Here is a 20,044-nt window from a genome sequence, read left to right on the forward strand (position 1 = left end):
ATCCCAGCCAGGCACCCCTCACCCACTTGCTGCAGCTGCTGGGGAGGCAGTGTTATCTTGTTTGGCCACTGTGAATTTTGCATTTTGCAGCTGCTGCCGTGCCTGGTGTGCCACCGAGGCTGGGCTGGCCGGCCAAGCTGCCCGTCCCATGGGGCAATGCTGAGGGACGCGGGGGTGCCATGGTGCTCATGGCTGCCCGCCGTGGGAGGGGGTTAAAGGCAACAGGCATAGGGCGTAGGGACAATAACAGCAAACAAATATTGTTCACCTGCATTTCTGCTCCCTTCATTATAATTCAGCACGGCCTCTGTGATGGGATGAAGAGGCTGGGGGAAATAACCTGTCCTATTCCTGAAAGACAGACAGAGTAAAAACCAGTGAGGGAGACAGAGAAGGCATTAGAGTAAACAAACTCCAAACGTGTTTGTCAGCAGCAAATATGAGGATGCTTGTGCATAGGTACAGCTGCAAAATACACGTGCTCAGGGCTGTCTTTTTTTTTAATCCTCTTTCCTTTTCCATTCCTGTTCCCCCTTCCTAATCAAGGTCAAATTCAAGCCCTCTTGAGCCCAGCCATGTTCAAATTTAGGTGCGTCTCTCTCCCCCCCTCCCCCCCACGGCACAGGTTTAGGTTTAAAAACAAGTTTAACTTCAGCATCTTCGTCCATGAGGGCAACTTCTCAGCTTTTCACCCTAGAAATCCCACCTGGTACAGATGGAGGAAGGGAGTACAGGAACGACCTCAGAGAGAGCTTGCTTGTGAGGTGACACACTTCTCTTGTTCTCCACAGTTTCTTCCTCCCCCTTCCCTTCCCTTCCCTTCCCTTCCCTTCCCTTCCCTTCCCTTCCCTTCCCTTCCCTTCCCTTCCCTTCCCTTCCCTTCCCTTCCCTTCCCTTCCCTTCCCTTCCCTTCCCTTCCCTTCCCTTCCCTTCCCTTCCCTTCCCTTCCCTTCCCTTCCCTTCCCTTCCCTTCCCTTCCCTTCCCTTCCCTTCCCTTCCCTTCCCTTCCCTTCCCTTCCCTTCCCTTCCCTTCCCTTCCCTTCCCTGTTCTTTATGTTTTTCTTTTTAGCTTTAGTCACTTTTACAGTTTTACTTAAAATGACCAGAGAAGAAAGTTTCGGTCCCAGTGGATGAGGCATGAAGTGAAGGCACAGCTTTGCTGTTAACGCCTGCCTGGGGGGATGTGTTGCACCTGTGACCGTCACTGCATTTGTAGATGTGAATCTGAAGGGAGGTGGGCATTGGTTCAGGGATTTGCCTCCACATCCCCTCCTCATAGCTGAAATACACAACTTGGGGAGAAGGAAACGCTGCTGGAGGATCCACATCAAGCATGGCCTTTCCATAAACAGAGGACTAAGGCCTCTTCTTCAGCAGGGGTCACCATTTGGAGAGAAATGCTCAGCAGCAGTAGCACACTGAGTGCGATATTAAACCTGGGAGCTATTGTGGGCTCAGCAGCTGGGCAAGAATTGGTTCTCTGCAAGCGGTGGATTACAATGGAGGAAAACACAGATCGCTTTCAAACCTCTCCAGTGTCTTTTGTGTGTGCGAGAGTTTTACTTTCACAGTTAAGCAGAAGGTATTTTGGAACTAATGATAACAGGAAAGTTTATTGAGAATTGTCAGCTGTGGCAGGAGGATAAGAAAGCGAGTTAAGATAATCTGTATGTAGCCCCAGGCCAAAAATAAATTATTTGTTTTTCCTTCAGCATGGTATTGCACATGCATCCATATTGAACCTGGCTATTGGAAGCATGGAGACAGGAATGGAAACTGAAACAGCTCAGCTGAAAGCTAAATTGAAAAAAGCATCCATTAGGCAACTGTGCAGAAACTGTACATAAACTACTGCATGAAATTACAGTTCAGGCACCAAGAATTGTAAATGGATCTGTAAAATCGGGGTGGTCATGTCTCATTCATGAGCAGCAAATAACACATCTGTAGTCAGGCATTTGGAGTAGCTGCAGGCTGGTTGCTCTGACTTTAGTGCAGGTGACCAGGTGTAAAAAGAGTCTGAGGTCATGGCAACACATGGAAGAAGCATATCATGTAGCAAAAGCATGGACCCTAAATTCATGTTTATAGCTGTCAGTGCTCTGAACATGAGGCCTATTATAGATTGTTGTGCCAAATTTAGAGGTTAGGCATACCCCTGGATCTCCAACAATACTTACGGGTGGCACCAGCTTTCATCCCCTTGTTGGTAAACCCTGTCCACCTTTCATTTTTTGGATAACAAGAATTTTAAAAACTGCTCCACTATGTTGGTTAAACTGCAGGATGACAGTGCCTTTGGCAAGCTGAAGGGAGATGTCAGATGTTAAAGGGCCAGCAAGGGACAGGCAGTGAACACCTTGACTACCTTGCCAGTCGTGCTTACCCCGTGCCACATCCCTCCCCTGAGGCACCTTGGCCCCATCTCACCTTAGGCTTGGATGCCTCTGGAGCAGGAGGAGCCCTTGGTAGGACCTGCCAAGGGGGGAATGATGACAGCTCTCCCCGACACAATGTCTTTACCTCTGCATGTCCAGTGAGAGGCTGTGGGACCACGGACACTTGCTCACAAGTGAGGGCAACAGGTAGGTGGGGACAGGGATCACGGCACCCTTTGCTTGCGGCCTCTGGTGAGGCAGAAGTTACTGAGGGGGGGGGTCCTGGTGGAATTATGTGAGTGCTGTGAAATCTCACTGATGCTTTCCTCAAAAAAAGCTTAACAATGAGTGGGATTGTGAGACTTGCTTGTTTGCTGCCACCATGGCAATGAGCAGTAGCATTTTCATTACTGTGGTAGTGGTGACTACCATCTGTGGGTGAATGGAAGGAAAAAGTACAGTATTTTACTTTGGATGCTTTTCATACTTTTAAAACCCATATAACAAGTCAGTGTTCATATTTAACCTGCATTTTTTTTTTTTATGTCATTGGTTATTGGCATAACCACTCAAGGTAAGCAAGACTTCGTACAGAAAATCCTTGTAGGTCTCAGTTTTCACAAGCATTTGACAGGATATGGTCAGATAGACTGAGGAACTCTGAGAATAAAAACCTGATCAAAGGCTGCTAAAGTCTGGCCAGAAACACCAATGGTGGAGTGCCAAGTGTGGATCAGGAGACATCTCAACAAGTTTTGAGGTCAGGACCCAGAGCGTGCTTGCTCACATGTCCTTGGTGACCTTCTGGGCTACCAATGGGACATCGCTGTCTGGAGCACTGGGGTCTCCATCACATTTGGGACTTGAAGAAGTTAAAAACAGTTTCCTGAAACCATTGCTTTTGCTGCCAGGATGGAAGGAGGTGCAGTCAGAGGCCCTTGTGCTGAAGGGTCCTAGGGTTTCCAAGTGACAGACTCACAGAATCAAAGAACATCCTCCGTTGGAAGGGACCCACAAGGATCATTAAGTCCAACTCCTGGCTTCACATAGGACCAAACAAAAATCAGACCCTGTGTCTGAGAGCGTTGTCCAAATGCTTCTTGAACTCCAGCAGGCTTGGTTCTGTGACCACTGCCCTTGGGAGCCTGTCCTGGTGCCCGAGCACCCTCTGGGTGCAGAACCTTTCCCTAACCCCCAGCCTGACCCTGCCCTGTCCCAGCTCCATGCCATTCCCTCGGGTCCTGTTGCTGTCCCCAGAGAGCAGAGCTCAGCGCCTGCCCCTCCGCTCCCCCCCTGAGGGAGCTGCAGGCTGCCATGAGGCCTCCCCTCAGCCTGCTCTGCTCGGGGCTGAAAAAACAGAGACTCAGCTGCTCCTCATATGTCTTCCCCTCTAGGCCCTTCACCATCTTTGTAGCCCTCCTATACACTCTAATAGTTTTATGTTCTTTAGTGTTGAGTGTAATAGTAGTGTCAGTACTCTCTAATAGTTTTATTTCCTTATTTTGTGGTGTCTCTAATAGTTTTATTTCCTTATGTTGTGGTGTCAGTGCTGTGCTTGATGCACCCCAGGGTACAGCTCGGCCTCCTGGCTGCCAGGGCACACAGCTGGCTCATATTCAACTTGACATCGACCCAACCCCCCAGATCCCTTTCTGCAGGGCTGATCTCCAGCATCTCGTCTCCTGGTCTGTACATACAGCCTGGGTTGCTCCTTCCCAGGTGCAGAATCCAGCACTTGCTCTTGTTAAGTTTCATAATGCTGGTGATGGCCCAGCTGTCTAATTTGTCAAGATCTCTCCGCAAGGCCTCTCCACCCTTGACAGCCTCAACAGCTTCTTCCTCTTTAGTAACATCTGCAAACTTACTCAAAGCACCTTCTAGTCCTACATCCAAGTCACTTGTGAAAACACTGAAGAGAACTGGCCCTAAAATGCAGCCCAGCGGAACCCCACAAGTGACAGGCTGCCAGCCTGAAGGAACCTCATTTACTACAACCCTTTAAGCCCAACCCACAGGGGGTTTTCCCCATGTTTCTTTCTCCTGCATTTTGTCATTTCATAGCGTGTTTCACGATGGGCCTGTGGCAAAGCAGAGCCCCAGTGGGGCTGCACTAGATGCATGGCCAACCTGCCCTGGGCAGACGTGAGCCAGGGCAGCAGTGAGGCTGCGCCAGCCTCTGTGTTTGCAGCAAGAACTGACCCTGACCGAAGGGGCGGCCTTGGGGGCAGGATGCCAGGTTGGGGGGGAAGGCGGCTGAAGTAGCCTGAAGCAGAGATGTGACCAGATGAACATTATTAGCCTGTAATTTCAGCACAAACTACCACCTCAGCACAAATACTACTGCCACAAGAACAAAGAAACCCGTAACTATAAATTAGTGATAATACCAGTGAAAAAAACTGCCTCGTAAATGTGTATTTTTATGTCTGTGCAATTTGGATTACTATAAGGTAATCCTCCCACATTACCTGTGCATTTAAAACAACTCTTCCAGCAGCAGTCTAAAAAAAATCAGCTGAAGCTTCTTCTTTCCATAGGATTTTTCCCTTTAAATTCCTTCACCAATGGTGCGGATGTTTCTGGGCTTCAAATATCATTTCCAGTTGTTCTATTTTTGCCATCTAATTTGGAAACGCCAATGCACTAGTGCAGGGATATCAGTTCTGTGGTCCATAAAAATTAATTAATTTTGTCAAGAAATATCTAGAGGGAGTGCTGGTGCAATTTAACTTCACAGGTTATAACCAAAGTCATGTCTCTGTTTTATTTCTTCAGTAAACTTTAATTTTTCAGTGCTTGCATGATGCACCTGTCAGCAGTGATTCACTTCAGCTACCCAACCATATGTAAAGCTTTTCCTAAATCCCTGTAGATGGTGATGTATTTTTGTTACCTGTATTCTGAATGTTGCTCGTGAATTCATATGCCACAAGTACGCCATTTTTATCTGACCAATTTCTGACAGGAACTGGTACACCAGTGCCTAATCTTATTTACACTCAGACCCCAACTGGCCCCGAATGTAATGAAAAGTGGTGCAGCCAAATTTGTGGTCAAAATTTGCCTGTTAAATGTTCATGTTAGCTTTATTTGCTCTCATCCAGAGCTTTGTGACTCCTGGTGCAAGGAATGAGGAGGTTTTCCAAGTATCTGTGTGTTGGATTCCCTTACGTAATGCAGCCATGCAGTTCCCACCCTGCCATTATTTTCTCTGTTGTCAAGAGCCCATTTCTTCTTGGAGCAAGAGTTTCCAAGGCCAGTGATGCTGACAGGAGGCTGGAGGGCTGTGGGAGCTTCCTTGAATGGAGAGGCTCTGAAGCTGCTTGGAAGCTGGACCTTGAGACTATTCTCCTAAAACACATGGGTCAGGTTCATTAGGCTTTTTCTTTTCCTCTCCCTCTCCTCCTGGGCATTGGAGGCATCCCTGGAATCTGCTCATGCTTGGAGCTGACAAGGATCAAGCACAGGCTTGGGATGCCTGAGCTAATGGTCCACCTGCAGTAAGCTCAGGTGCAGGTGACTCGCAGCACCATGGCTGGGACATGGCTGGTGTTAGCTGTTCTCAGCAGGACATTTGCTCGACATTATCTCCTTTGCTGAAAGCGGAAAACTCGAGCAGAGCAGTTGGCTTCATCTTTGCTTCCTTTTACAAGTTACTAGCCAAGACACCCATCCACAGGCAGCTACTGCTGAAACTGCTGAAATGGGTGCAGGGGCACACAGCGCCCCAGGCACCCCAGCCTGAAGGGGGTTGGCAGAGAGGGGCACCAGAGAGGGTTGGGCTCAGATGTCTTTTAATGCAATCAAAACTGTTGTAATGCAGCTCTTCCCTCATTCCTCACAGGTGTTACAGACGCAGAGCTCTTCACAGGCTTTGTGGCAAGCAATATTTCAGCTGTCCCTGCTGCATTAAAATATATGACTTGACTAACAAGCGGCTGTGCGCGGAGAGAGTTATTTTGCAGAGCAATAACAGGCAGCGCTACTGGGGGGGTGTTTTGACTATAAAGCACAGGCAGAAGCTGTGACACACCACGCATAGCAATCCCCTCGCTCTTCACAGCTCCTTGAGGAAAATCACGCCAGCATGCCTGAGGAAGGTAAGCCTCCTGTTAGCAAGTGTGAGCTGCAGCCAGCTCAAGGGGCAGCAGTGATGGAGGAAATGAAGCGGGTGTGCAAGGGAAAGGAGGGGCACCGTGTGACTGCTATGACTAATAACAAAATTGCTGCAGGTTTTCATAGTTAAGCTGTTTTTCTTATGACCTGTGGTAAGCTGGTTATTCCGACTAATCTGCTTTTAGCTCTGAGATGTGAAAAAGATACGTGAGCAAAGCCTCGCTTGCCCTCTAATCAATGCAGAATTAAAGAAAGAGCCACTTAGCGTAATCCTGCCGTCCCCAGTAATAATTATGGCTGTGAGCACTTTGTTAACCAAGTAGGGGGTAGGGGATGAACGCATACGTGCATGCGTGACTTGATTGCTGCAGCTTTGTGGTAGCTGCTAAAGCCATACGTGCAATGCTTGCTAGTTGCTCAGGCATGCTTTTCACAATCACTTTTGACCTGTTTTTGTCAGCAGGCATCAGGCGCCTGCCCAGCTGTTTCACAGCCACCACCTCGTGCTTTGGTCACAGCAGTCTCTGACTTCCTGACTTCCAGGGCTACCAGCAGCACTGCCCCCGCCTCCTCCAGCCTACAATCGCCTCCCCTTTGGTTTGAAATGGCTATTTGGAAAGTTCTTTGTCAACTGTTTCCTAGGGCCTGTCATGAGCTTTCCCTTAGTGTTTGGAAGTCATCTTCTCCTCCTCCCCATACCTTTTATTTTATTATTTTTTTTTCCTTTGGCAACTGGGGTCTTCTGTCTCTTCCAAGCCTCTGCAGACACCCACCTCCCTAGAACCATCACAGAGGACATGGAGGACAGCACTTCTGGCTACCACCTGATTTCAATTCCAGCAGGCACCATGTGATAATGAAAATGTGCAGGTCATGCTGAGGAACGGGCCTCCAAGCTGAAGGTATAGCTGACTACACACATTTAGAGTGCTGCAGGCACAGCCTGTGCTCTTAACAGAGCTGTCTGGGTGACCAAGTGTGCCTCATGCCTGACCTATTGGTGCTCAGGAAGCAGGATGGGTCAGAAACCTTGTGAGTGGGCTTGTTTGTGAAATAAATACTTCAAAGCAGCAGGAAAAATGAACCCCTGGAAAGACTGAGAGTGAAGAAATGTATTTATTTCTTTGATGATAAATATTTAAACTACAAGAAATAGTATTTATTTCTTAAATTGTGTTAGCAATCTTCATGCTTTTGACTATGGACCAGATTAGCAACGTTATAAAGGGAAGCATCATTTTCCTTCCATCCTTTTACTTCCATCCTACTCGTGGTGACCACTCACAGAAGCTTCACGCACTGAAATGTCACCATTGCTAATCTACCAAAGGTGTATTTACTTTTTAAACTCACCCCATCAGGAAATGCACGCTCCATATGTGCACAAGGAGGACAAACACAACCAGCCTGTACTGCACCTATCCTGTAGGCTTCCAGTTCATTGGGGTTTCTAACTGGCAGGGAAGCACTTTTCTTACGCCAAACTGAAGGTTTCTAAGACACAGCTCTCAAAACAACTGTCAGTTTAAGCTTTATTTTTTGAAACAGAAAAGGATACAAAATTAGGGAAGATGTATAAAGCACTGAAAAAATACATATAAAAAAAACAATTTTGTTTTAGAAAGAAGCATAATCTAGCTGACCTTCAGGGTCATTGCCATATTAGAGCAGGGCATTTTGCATGCATACAAATTGGAATCCCATCACTCAGTAGCCACTCATGTCATGCAGTAATGGTAATTGATCAGACTGAGGAACAGACTCATGACTTTTCACTCCAATGCTAATTCCACTTAATTACAAAGTCTGAGTTAAGTTTCAGGAGGTTCTTGCCCTTAGCTCAGTGCTACTCCAGAGCTGAGGCCAATTTCACATCTTTTTAGAAAATTTGCAGGCTGAGAGCAAAATACTTCTCTGGCTGAGAGGATCCCTGTAATCACCATAAATCAATCCAGAGGGCCACGTCTCTGGCCAGGCAGCACGCATGGTGCGTCTTATTTTCAACAGTCCATCATATCTCCTAGAGATAACTTCCAAGGGAAATAACTGCATTTGCACAGTGGAAAAATCCTTCCCTGAAAATAAAGGGCTGGAGGTTCTGCTCGGAAACAGTAAGGGAAGGGCTGGGCCTCTGGACAGGTAGTCAGCTGAAGACTCTGCCCTTATTTCTGCAGCAACAAATGAAGGGGAAAAAGGTGTCAGAGCAGCAGACATCAGAAATGCAGGCGCCAAGCTGAAGCCTATCTCAGGGACTGAATTTCTTGCTGAAGGGATGATCTCGATCAGACTTGTCCAAAGCTGCAGGAGGACAGCAGGACACTCATCTGTGCTTCCCAGCAGGCTGGGATGGCTGCCGGGGGCATGGAACAAGTTGGGAGAGGAGTCCTGCTGCTACGGGTGCAGGAGCTGCTCTCAGCAGGAGCTGCGCTCTTCTCCAGGGCTGGTGGTCTTCTGCTGTGCCTAAAGGAAAGCCTAGCCATGTAACTAAAGGCCTTCAGGTTGATTAACAGGGAACAGAGTGGGAGATGCCCCTTGTACCAGAGGTGGGTAGGGTCTCCCTTCCCCTTGGAAAGCAGCACGTGCCAGCACTCGCAACCTTAAGGCTCGCAACCAGACAGGCAGAACTTTGCCAGCTCTGGGCAACCCTGTGTTTTAACAAAGATGCTGCTGTGACAGGTCTGGCTGCGGGCTAAGGACATGAAGCTCTGGCTCATTTGGTGCCAGTGTAACAGACAACCCTGCCTTTTATTTATTTTATTTTTTATTTTTAAAGCTCTTGCAATGCTGCTCCTAGTGCAGCATTTAATATTTTTTTAAGACTGCCTTCCTCTTTTTTAATGATCAAACACAAACACTCTTAAGACTACAAAAAAAAAAAAAGAAGTGTTTAAATGAAGAAATTAAAGAGAAAAAGCAGACTTTGCTACAGTAAGTAGAAAGTCCTTTAAGGCTGAAAAACTGCAAGCAGTGAGAACACAAAAAATGTTCTACCTTAAATCAGAAAGCAATCAAAACGAACTGATGAGCATCCTGCCTGTCACAAGTAATGTAAGTGCAGGGCACAGCCCTGTGTGCCCCTGGACAGAAGCTGAGAGAGATTGGAAGGGTTTTTTTGGATTGTGCAATGTAGGAAAAAAGAATTTTCTTCGGTACATCAAAATAGGCAGCAAGATATTGGAAGAAATAAAACCAGTCTTTATCATATATGAAATACATATTCTGAGGTGCACGCTTTCAGTGTACAGTCACAGACTTGCTGTTTTATAAAAATAACATCATTCAAAATGCTTCATAATTTCTCCCCACCCTACCTATAGCCCATTATTATTGTTTCTGCTTAAATTCCTGAATTCACAATCCGGAATGAACTAAATGAGCTTTTAGTTTTAATGCATTGACCAAGTACTTGGTCTGGCACATTCTTCTGCGGATAAGATGTCCAGTGTAGAAAGCCATCGACCTGTAAGCTGCCATGAAACTCGTCGCTCTGCGTCACCCCTAGTTCACAGCGTACGTGCGTTCCCATTCGATTCCCACGTGAGCGTAGCAGTACAGGAACCCGAGAACAGTCAGTGTTGCCCACGGCCAGCCTGTAAATAGAAAGAGAGACAATCCCCGTCAGAATAATTAATGACTGCTTCACACAGAAAGACTCCTGGGATGACCAACTTACGACGCTTCTAATTAATTTTATTAGCGATTCGGTATTATAACTAGAGCCAACCCAAAAAATTCGAAAGGGGAAAGCTGGATTGTCTAAAGCTTCAGGGATGCCTGACCCTCTATAGACGCAGTCTTTTCCATTTTCAGCAAACTGGTTCAGGTTTACTCCTGCCCCACATCTCCAAAGGACACTTGCTGAATTACAGAGGTTTGTTTCAATCCCCTCCTTTGTGGCAGGTCTGTCTGTCAAGCAAAATCCCTGAACGCATCCTGATGCTTTATGCTGGTTACAGTGCTTCCTGCGCACACAGGCATGCATAACCATAACACAGGTTATTAAAAATCTGAACAAATCCAGCTACCTGTTCTGCAAAAAGAGTCTGGAGAAATCTCTGATTGAGGCTGTTTTGGATACCCTGCAGCTGGGTGTGAAATTGATGCATGCGCCCTGCAGCCCAGTGACAGCTAATGGGGTCAGAACAGCACTGGGCCAGTGCAGGAGGGACAGCCCCATTTGCCTGATCTGTACTTGTTAGGTTTTTATTTCTTTTTTTTTTTTTTTTAATAAAAAAGAAATACTCCTTTAGTATATAAAAGTTTTGCTGGGGAAATGTCACATTTTGTCATTATTTTTAATTCTGTTTAGCAAAAGTCACCTTTTTTCACTGGAGCTTTTGGCAGCTAAGCAAGTGAGCAGTGGGAGGTCACAAGCCAAAAGGCCAACCCCTTCCCAGGGCAGTTGCAGATCACTTGAAAAATCTGTATTGGTGGATTTCAGAATCAGATAAATGAAGCTGCCTTTGCTGATACTTTTCCTCCTCTGCCCATTTTCTCCATCCTTTCTTAGAATTTATAGGCTGAAAGCCCCAGCATTAGGCCCTAATGCTTTGTTGAGGGGAAGGGAAAGGGAGGAAGGTATTTGAGGTTTTTTGTCATTGTCAACACAGGAACTCTGGCTGTGTGTATGACTGGTTTTCTATATGCCACCCTTGAACCAGTAACTGCTGCTTTCAAAAAAAAGGGTTTCTGTGCTCCCATTTGTAGGAAATTCTGATCAGAGGAGCCTGCTGGCAGAAATGAGATTCCTCAGTGGCCTGCGGAAGGGATGGAGAGAAGACATAACCTCTCCACAACACAATACTCTTTCTGAAGGCATGCTCACGAGGTATTTTGCAGGCTGGCTTTGTCCAGGCTTCAAGCCCATTTCAGACTGGGTGCTGCTGAACTGTGCTCCTGGCTTGCTGCGCCTTAATTTAACAGCCTGTGCTGGGGACTGCATGCTGGGACCCTACCTTGGCACACAGAGAGCCCAGGCAGTGCAATGTTTGACCCTGGGACAGAGCTAGAAAAAGTTATTTTTTTCCTCCTGTGAAGAGCTGTGTGTTTCATGGATCTCTTAATTGCTCTGTCCTTGTTTCATGGTGAAATACAGTCATGGGACCGGAATGATTTTCACCGAGACATTTACAAATATTCATCAATGGTGTTCACAACACCCTAAAGCAAAATTATACTTTCTCGTTTCATTATTTGTTTCACAAAACAAAACTGCTGAGGTATCTCCAAAGGGATTTTTAGCAACAAACTAGCTTCAGTGATATTAGGCCAACGTAGAGTGGGTTTTAGCTTCAATAGCAAGCTAAAGCCTGGCTGTGCTTTGTCTACGGTAACACTGAGCTCGAAAGCATGTCAACGGATGCATTAAAATCATCCCTTTCCTGGAAGCAATATTCTGGTGTCTGCTCTGTGCAGACAGAGACAGCAAGTTAAAAGACTCTGGAGCTGCTTTTTTGGTTTGGGTTTTCAAAAAGGGTACTTTTGGAAACCTTGCCAGATAGATATTAAGCATTTTTTATAATACTTTAAAGACCTGGCACACAGAAAATGCGCCAGCAGTAGTCCTTATGACTTGGTTATTATCGCAAGCCAGTACATTAAATCCTAGTTATGAGAGACTTTGGCAGGATATGTAGGTACACGCTGGAAATCTTTTCTAGATGCCTTAGACTTAAGACAAAATTCCTTCTCAGTGCCCTCGACATGGGTTTATGGGGCTCTCATGGCGCTGTAATCAGGCCTGTGGTAATCCTCTTGGAAGGCAGGGAGTTTCTCCTTTACCGTAACAGGTGTCAGGGATTGCATCCAGCAGATTATCTCCTCCTGATCTAATTAAGCTGAAAAGGAAGAGGGGAGACAAAGTCACCCGCTATGGGAGAGGGAAAAGAACTTTTTTATTTATTTTTGCTACAGCTGTTCCAGGAGGAACCACACAGATTCCAAAGCACTTCTTGCTGCAGGGGCAAGAGGCGGCCCTCTCAGAGCTGGGCTGAAGGAGGGGGCAGCTCTGCCTTGCAGGCCCTCCCTTGCCATACACGAATCACATGCACTGATGCAGGGTATGGGGAAATATGTACGGTACCTCCACTGTAAGTCAGCAAAATAAAGGAATCATGCTCTGCCTTCACACAATCCTGGATTAACCAATTCACTCAGTGCAGATTTGCACAAGTGCATCCACATGTGAGAAGTGGCCCAAGGACCAGCCCAAAGCAAGCAGGGGCTCTTTAAACTGCTTTCACCCCTCTGTTGCATTTCATGACTGGACATAAGATGAACTTGATGAACAGACCGGAGAACTTTGTCTCCAGAAGGTGATGTTGTAGGGAAGGACGCATCGAGCAACTCTAACCCAGCAAGGACTTCATCTCAAATTCTGTCTGGCATTTTTTCTGATGCAAATGACCCACGTGCGTGACCTCCATAATCAGACACAGCAAGAGCTGCCCTCTCACAAGATATGTTCACAGCAGCCTTTTCCATGCTTTAACAGTTTCTCATAAAGCCAAGCAACCAGAAGTCACTGATGTAGTCAGGTCCATAGTTCCAAGGAAATCACACTTTTTGCCCTGGGCCAGCACTGTAATGTATTTTCTTTCCTCAGGCCTTTTGCTCTCCCTCATACTGCTCTTACCCTGAAACCACAGTTCAAGGGGCTCTTCTTTCTGGTGGCTCCCCAGCTTTACCTTATCACCCTAAATCCCTGCATCCTCATACAGAAAATGTCATCCACCCCATATCATCCTTCAGACTCCATTCAGAAGTACACGACTGCATTCTGCACCAACGTTTCTCTGCAAAAGCATATATATAAAATGCACTTCTATAAACAATATTATTAGGGTCATATTAAGTACTAACCTTAGGAAATGACTGAGGTAGGTTTGCCTATTCAAATACATGTACAAGCCACATAGCACCTTAAATCTTACAGTTTGTTGACTGTCACCAGTAATTCGACTTTAGACTTGAAAACCAAGTTTCATGAGATGACTCAGATTTTCATAACCATTTTTGAGGAAAGATGAATTAGTATTCACTAACACACGCTATTTGTAAATCTAAGAACAAATTTATATGCTATTTGCTAATCTAGCAAATTCTGTAAGATTTACCTACATATTTCTTATTTTTAGACAGACGGACTTTTAACAAAGGGATGCTGGATGAGAATCATCAGTGGAATCACAACCAAATTGTCGACTTACCCAGGTACACTGCTTCACAAAACTCAAACAGAAGCTTCTTTGTGAAGAGGACTGTGAATGCTGTGTCAAGGTAACAGCAACGCTTTATCTATCACATCACCTCCTCCCAAAAAAGTCTCCAACCCCAAGTAGGCAGGAGACACTGCTCTGTCACACATGTCTTATTCAATAGTCTTGCTGTTTTAAAGCTGCATTTTGACATGTTATGTACTCACCTTTCAGCGTAAGGAATATGAAACTTGTTTCCATTATGTGCTCAGAACAGAATTAACACAAACTAACTGCAACAGGAACAGCTTCTGGAGAAGTTCCTTCCCTTGAACTTTCTATCTCCCCCTCCAAAATGCTTCTAGATACTTTGTGAACATCTAGATAAGGTCATGTTTCTGACACATTCTAGATTTTAAACTGAAGATAGTAGGGTAAAACTAAGCTTTCAGTTGAAAAGTAGTTGACTGGATCACAGCTCTCAAAAATCTGGTTATGTCCTCATTACCTCACTTCAAATCATCTGAAAAACCATTTAATTATGTATCCATAATGAAATTCTTTCACAGTTCCTAATCATCTACCGTACTGCAAAAGAATCATGCTAGCAATGAGCAGGGGCCTCTTGAGCTATCACAAAATGTCCAAACACTAGGAAATGGCACTTTGTTTCCTCCAGCCTGTGAGAGCTGAGAGAAAGGGGCAGTAGTTTGCATCTTACATTTCCCAAAAGTGCTTTACTTCCTGTGGGTCCTTAATACTGTTTTCAAATGAGACTTGGCCACACAGTCCTCCAAAGTCATCAAAGCACAAGAGTAGTTAGTAAATCAATTAAAAAAAAAAAAAAAAAGTTCTCTTTGAAAAACTTGGCTTCAGGAGCGTACAGCTTACTGTGACTTTGATTTGGAAGCACAAAGTTGCTGCCATGACTTAGCACTCAGGAAAATTTATCCTTAAGCAACTTTTCACATGTGACAGGACACTGAAGCAGCCACCCTGTACAGAATTAAGGAGACACAACTGTGGGGATGAGGAGGAGGACCAGGCACCGATTTGTCAGGTTGAATAAAAAGCCAAATCAAACCAGCATTTGAGGCCAAGACCTCTCTTACCTACAAGTGCTAACATCCTTATGAGATCAGTAAAACTGTCCCATTTTCAGGAAAAATAACACATTCAAAATTAAAAATTAGTTGAAAGAAACCTATTATCTGGTCCAACATCTGAAATAGAAAGCAGACTCTGGATTTTTAAATTTACCTTTAATTTCAGGTCTCTCCCTCACTTCCAGGTGGACCACTGCTGACCCTTCCGGCAGGACATGCCCAACAGGATGCATTACAAGCACTGTGCAGCCTGACACCTCATTACCACCCTTAGGGGTTGAGAAAATAAACCCTACGTATCTTCAGCTATCATTCAACACAGAGATGTGGGACTGCTGACTTCAAAGCCCAGCAGAGGTGATCCCACTGGCTTACACAAAATTGCTCCATGGGTTGTGCATCAAATTTTCCAGCTACTGCATCTACAGAGACATGATGCATGCAGCCCCGTGTAACGCTGGGCACTGGGTAACACTGTGTTATAATGTATGCCTACTTCTCTGTTTCTCCCATTATTCAGTCCTACTCTGAAGGTGCTAAATCAGACTATGAACGAAATGATAATTTTCAAATTTAAAAAGTTATTTATGAAGCATACTCTGAAGCTTTACAATATGCTGTTCAAAATACAGCATTCAGATGATAAATAGCAAAGTCACCCTTTACAGAGAGGGTTTCTGCAAACCCCTTTACAGTGCCTTTAGACCCCTTTACAGTGCCTTTAGATGCTAATTCCTTCCAATCTGCCTCCCCTTACTCACAACTCATCCAGACAGGAACCTGGGCATTTTCAATTACTGTGCGCAGAAAAAGACCCAAGCACAGCTTTTGTTTGCTAGCTTAAATTATTTTAGTATTCATTAAATAAAACCAAACACTTAAGAAATATTTGCTGAACTGGAACCCCATAATAGTAATCGACTCCACTCCCAGGTGTAGAGAAAAAACAGAGGCAATTATGGAAGCATTAGAACTATTTGGAATTCAGTGAAGTTAGCTTTCATGCTTTTATATGTATAAATATATATAGTAGAGGAAAAGAGGCTCAGGTGAAGAAGAGGTCCATAAATACCTGAAGGGCAGGTGCAATGAGGACAGAGCCAGGCTCTTCTCAGTGGTGCCCAGTGCCAGGACCAGAGGCAACGGGCACAAAGCGGAGCACAGGAGGTGCCCTCAGCACCAGGCAGCCCTCCTGTGCTGTGTGGTGGTAGAAGCACTGGCACAGGCTGCCCAGAGGCTGTGGAGCCTCCTCCTTGGAGATGTTCGACATCCAACTGGACACGGCCCTGGGCAGCCTGCTCTGGGTGTCCCTGCGTCAGCCTCACCAGTTCCATGATGCCGTGATATATCCCACTTCTTCAGATTCTAATCACATTCTGTCATTGCTTTTGATTGATGGTTTATTAGTGGCTGGCAGCATTGTTTAAGTGGTGCTGTGTTACAGCCTATCCTAAGAACAAAATTTAGAGGTGGAAAGACCTCTTTTTAGACCTGGTAAAAAAACAGGAAAAGCTCCTGTACTTGTTGAATTACGACCACTCTGCAATAAAGTAAACTGCAGCATCACGTAGCAGGGCCAAAAGCAGAGAATTATTATCATGTAAGATATTAACTGAAGCAATGCAACTCCCCTGCTGCATGGCTGCAGCATATCCACATTACGTTTACTATACTGTTGGTACAGCAGCATAATTAGACTCATGGAAAATTTATTAATGTATTTTAATCACCCAGCTGTGCCCTGTCCCAATCACTGAGGCATCTTAAACCTGCCCGATCTCTGCTGACCTCTGGATGCACTGATTGAGCTGGCAAAGATCTAAGCATGATTTAAAGAGTGCCCCCCACCCAGTTTGTCCTCCCATTGATTAGGAATGCAGTTTCTCAACAGCCTGTATTCCTGCGCAGTGCTATTAAAAGACGTTTTCTGTGTGCATCGTGCTGTGGAAAGGGCTTTGGTCAGGGAAGCGGTCTTTGCATTATTTAAATTCCTCCTAATCTCCTGGAGTTGGGGATCTTTTTTTTTTTTTTTTTTTAATTATTATTATTATTATTTTCATAATCCACTTTTGAGGACAGGTCTTTAAAAATACAGGGTTGTGCATAACTACTGGCTGTAGCTGTTCCTCTTCAAATCCAGAAGAAATTTTAATCCTTGAAATCTTAGCCTAAGGGCTAATTACGGTTCCTGGGTTTAAAATGTAAATTGAACAGTCTACTAGTTTTTATTGCTCACATATTTAAATGCGACTGTGGTACTTTTCTAAATTAACGGCCAACTTAAGTGTTACTGTCTGAAAACAGCCTGTATCCTTGTGTAGGAGTTCTTACTAATAAGCATTTTATTTTTGCATACTTACAGTTCACCTACCTATACACACACTTCAGCTGATAATAAACAGGCCTGGAAAAAAGACCTGGTGCACAGAAATTCACTTGCATTTCACTGCCTTTATGGCTGTTGTGTGGGAGCACTCAAACCAGGGATATCAAATCACCTCCAGGCACGCATTCAGGGGTAAGTACAAGGATGGTGAGGTAAGGTGCAGTACACAGAGGGCTGTGAATTAAGCTGAAAAAAATGCATATGGCAAACAAAGCCTGAACATAAACCGTGGCACTGTTCTTTTGCTGCTGCTTTCAGCCTTCACGTTGCACTTTGCTCCTCCTTGGGCTGTGTGAAGATTAAGTCTCACCCATGCCATGATGGAGGAGCGACAACCAATTCTGCCAGCACGGGCACGGCCCCAGCCGGGTTATAAAGCAGTGCCCAGATTCGCGGGGTCTCTGTATTCAAGATGCCACCTTGCCCCACTACTAGAGGCCAGCAAAGAGCTCCCACATCTTCCCCCTCCATCCACAGTAGAGCTTGGGAGCAGAGCCAAGCAGCACCAGTGTGGCAGACTCCAGGCCAACTTTGCTAATTGTTATGGGTTTTCAGGTGTTGATGCTTCAGCTTCAAGTGTGGGTAAGGTCCAGATATTCAGACAAATCGTCACTGTACAGCAGGGGGCATTGCAAAGGAAGGCCAGGGAAGCACTGTAAGGATGACTCAGAAGCTGTCCCGTACAGAATCCATAAATGAGGCTGAAAAGCACAAAACGCTCAGCTGCCAGGTCTAGATCTGAACCTCACCCAGGTACGTTGGCAGTAACCACAAAAAGCTTCGTCTTCAGCAGACATGAAGTAATTTCCAGCTAAGGACATTAACCAACGTATTACATAGTAGTCTACTTATGTGAATTTTAAATTATACCATCCTGGAGAATGCTTACATCTGTGGCTTTCCGAGGAGTACTTATCGCTGCTGAGAAAAACGGCAAATGGAGAGATAACAGTCAAAGACCATCATCTGCAGTGCAGGATGGCTGCGACTCAGGATCAGCACTGCTGAGAGCAGAAAGCTGTAGTGTCTGAGCATTGCCATCACGCAAACAGGTCCCATTTAGCAGAAACAGAAAAAGCAGATACAGATCACAAAAGCTGTAACTTTCCTTTGTTCTTACTGAGAGTGGATCCACACTTCACCAATAGCTAAACTAATTTCGCTTTTATGCTTGATGGCACTGAAGAAAGCTGCCTGCTGACAAGGACTGCCTTAAACAAGAAAGCAATTCAACCTATGTCGGGGATGTAGGAAGCATGTTAAACACACTTATTCCTATCAGCTAGATAAGATGCAAATAAACAATTTCACAGGTAGCTCAAAATACCAGGCTATCATTTTATAAAGCACCCCTTGACATGATTCAGTGATGATGCCAGAGCCATTTGCATTGCACTAAGCATGCACCTGAAAAAGAAAAACTGCTGTCTTATGCTGTACAATGCAGATCAGAAGCATTATGTCCCTTGTACATAACACATGAAGTGAGCAGGGGGATGCTGGTAACTTCGCTCTACCTTGCTTGATTTTTTGTGGTGTTGCCTGACCATAATTCTGACAAGTAATTTAGTTGAAATACTGTATAAAGAACAAAAGAAACACAGCAGCTACGCTTTCTGCCTCATGTTTTAAAATAAAACTTCACACACTAGTAGTTCTTCCAGTAGAGCCAGTCAGTGGAAAAAAAGTGTGAGATTTTAGGCTGCAATCCTGGCCTCACACGTTGACTCTGGACTAATTCAACTAAAATCAAATGAACCACATTAGTGCAACTGCTGGACCTGAATTTAGAGTAAAAAAGACAGCTTAAAACTAATTGGCAGAATCTTTCTGCCACAACTGATAATAGGAAAGGAAAAGAAATCCAAACAGCTTTAGTTTCCAGATTTAAGAAGGGGTGAATCTATAAACTAGAGCAACCTTCCTGCTCCTCCCAGGTCTTTAGTTGGGAACTGCACCAAGCTAACATGAAATCAAAGCACACAAAATAAGAAATAGTGCCTTTTTTTTATTTTTTTAAACAACAGAGACAAAAGCTTCAAAAAGCAGCACTGTAAATAAAGACGTATCTTCACCCAGAAGCAAGGCAAAAGAGCTACCTCTTCAAAGTGTCACGCAATGAAAACACTTCAGAGTAATCTACCTGTCTTGCCATGCATAATAAGGGCAACGCTATGCTTATCCTTAAATGTCTGCTCAGGCATTCCCAGAATAACCTCCTTAAACAGAGTGTGAACAATTATGGAAGGCTAACACTTGCAAAGATTTCAGGGTATTTTCTGCTTGTAATTATTTGCTGACAGCATTACGGACACCAATCAAAACATCAGAGCCACGAGCGTTCTTTTGTTACGGCTGCATGATGAAATGTGAGAATAAAGAGCTAACTCCCCAGAACAGACACGTCCCAAGGGCAGAGCTGGGCTGCTGCTGCCTGGCACAACCCTGAGTCGAGTACCTAGTAGCTGATGTTACCGAGCAGAGATACCCACGTCACACAACAAAAGGCTGAGCACAAGGACAAGTTAACTTCCCCTTTACTAGAGCTTGAATTTCATGAAGATTTCTGGATCAATCTAATTAGATATCAATCTAATATCAATCCTTCTTGGATTTCGGTTTGTATGTCAGCCTTTTTGCATAGTGTTGGGGAGCTCTGGAGAAATCAAGGCTGTATCAAGGCTTTAAAAGGGAGAGAATTTAAACCACTCATCATCAGCAAGCAAACATTCGGGTAAAATAGTGAAGTACTACAATTTATTTCCCCAACCCAATTTCTGAACAAGGTATCCTGGAATGGTCATGAAAGTAAGATGCCTAAATGATGAAAAAAATAATAAATTTTTAATTGTATATTTATGG

At 44.8% G+C, this 20,044-nt stretch overlaps 1 protein-coding gene and 1 long non-coding RNA gene across 3 annotated transcripts in view; one reads left to right on the plus strand and one right to left on the minus strand.

Annotated features, from left to right (window-relative positions):
• The first annotated feature begins 6,315 nt into the window (after window positions 1-6,315).
• Window positions 6,316-13,797, plus strand: LOC140002116 (uncharacterized). The gene is made up of 3 exons (XR_011808108.1): window positions 6,316-6,478; window positions 7,251-7,396; window positions 13,631-13,797. It is a non-coding gene; the product is annotated as an uncharacterized lncRNA (long non-coding RNA).
• Window positions 8,010-20,044, minus strand: part of HHAT (hedgehog acyltransferase) — a 207,438-nt gene continuing 195,403 nt past the window's right edge. For both annotated transcript variants that reach the window (XM_027452998.3, XM_027453000.3), the window contains exon 11: window positions 8,010-10,084. In XM_027452998.3, the coding sequence (XP_027308799.3) occupies window positions 9,993-10,084 (92 nt within the window). In that variant the 3' untranslated portion in view covers window positions 8,010-9,992. The remainder of the gene's footprint in view (window positions 10,085-20,044) is intronic.

Source organism: Anas platyrhynchos, chromosome 3, assembly GCF_047663525.1.
Source record: "Anas platyrhynchos isolate ZD024472 breed Pekin duck chromosome 3, IASCAAS_PekinDuck_T2T, whole genome shotgun sequence".
NCBI classification, from domain to species: domain Eukaryota; kingdom Metazoa; phylum Chordata; class Aves; order Anseriformes; family Anatidae; genus Anas; species Anas platyrhynchos.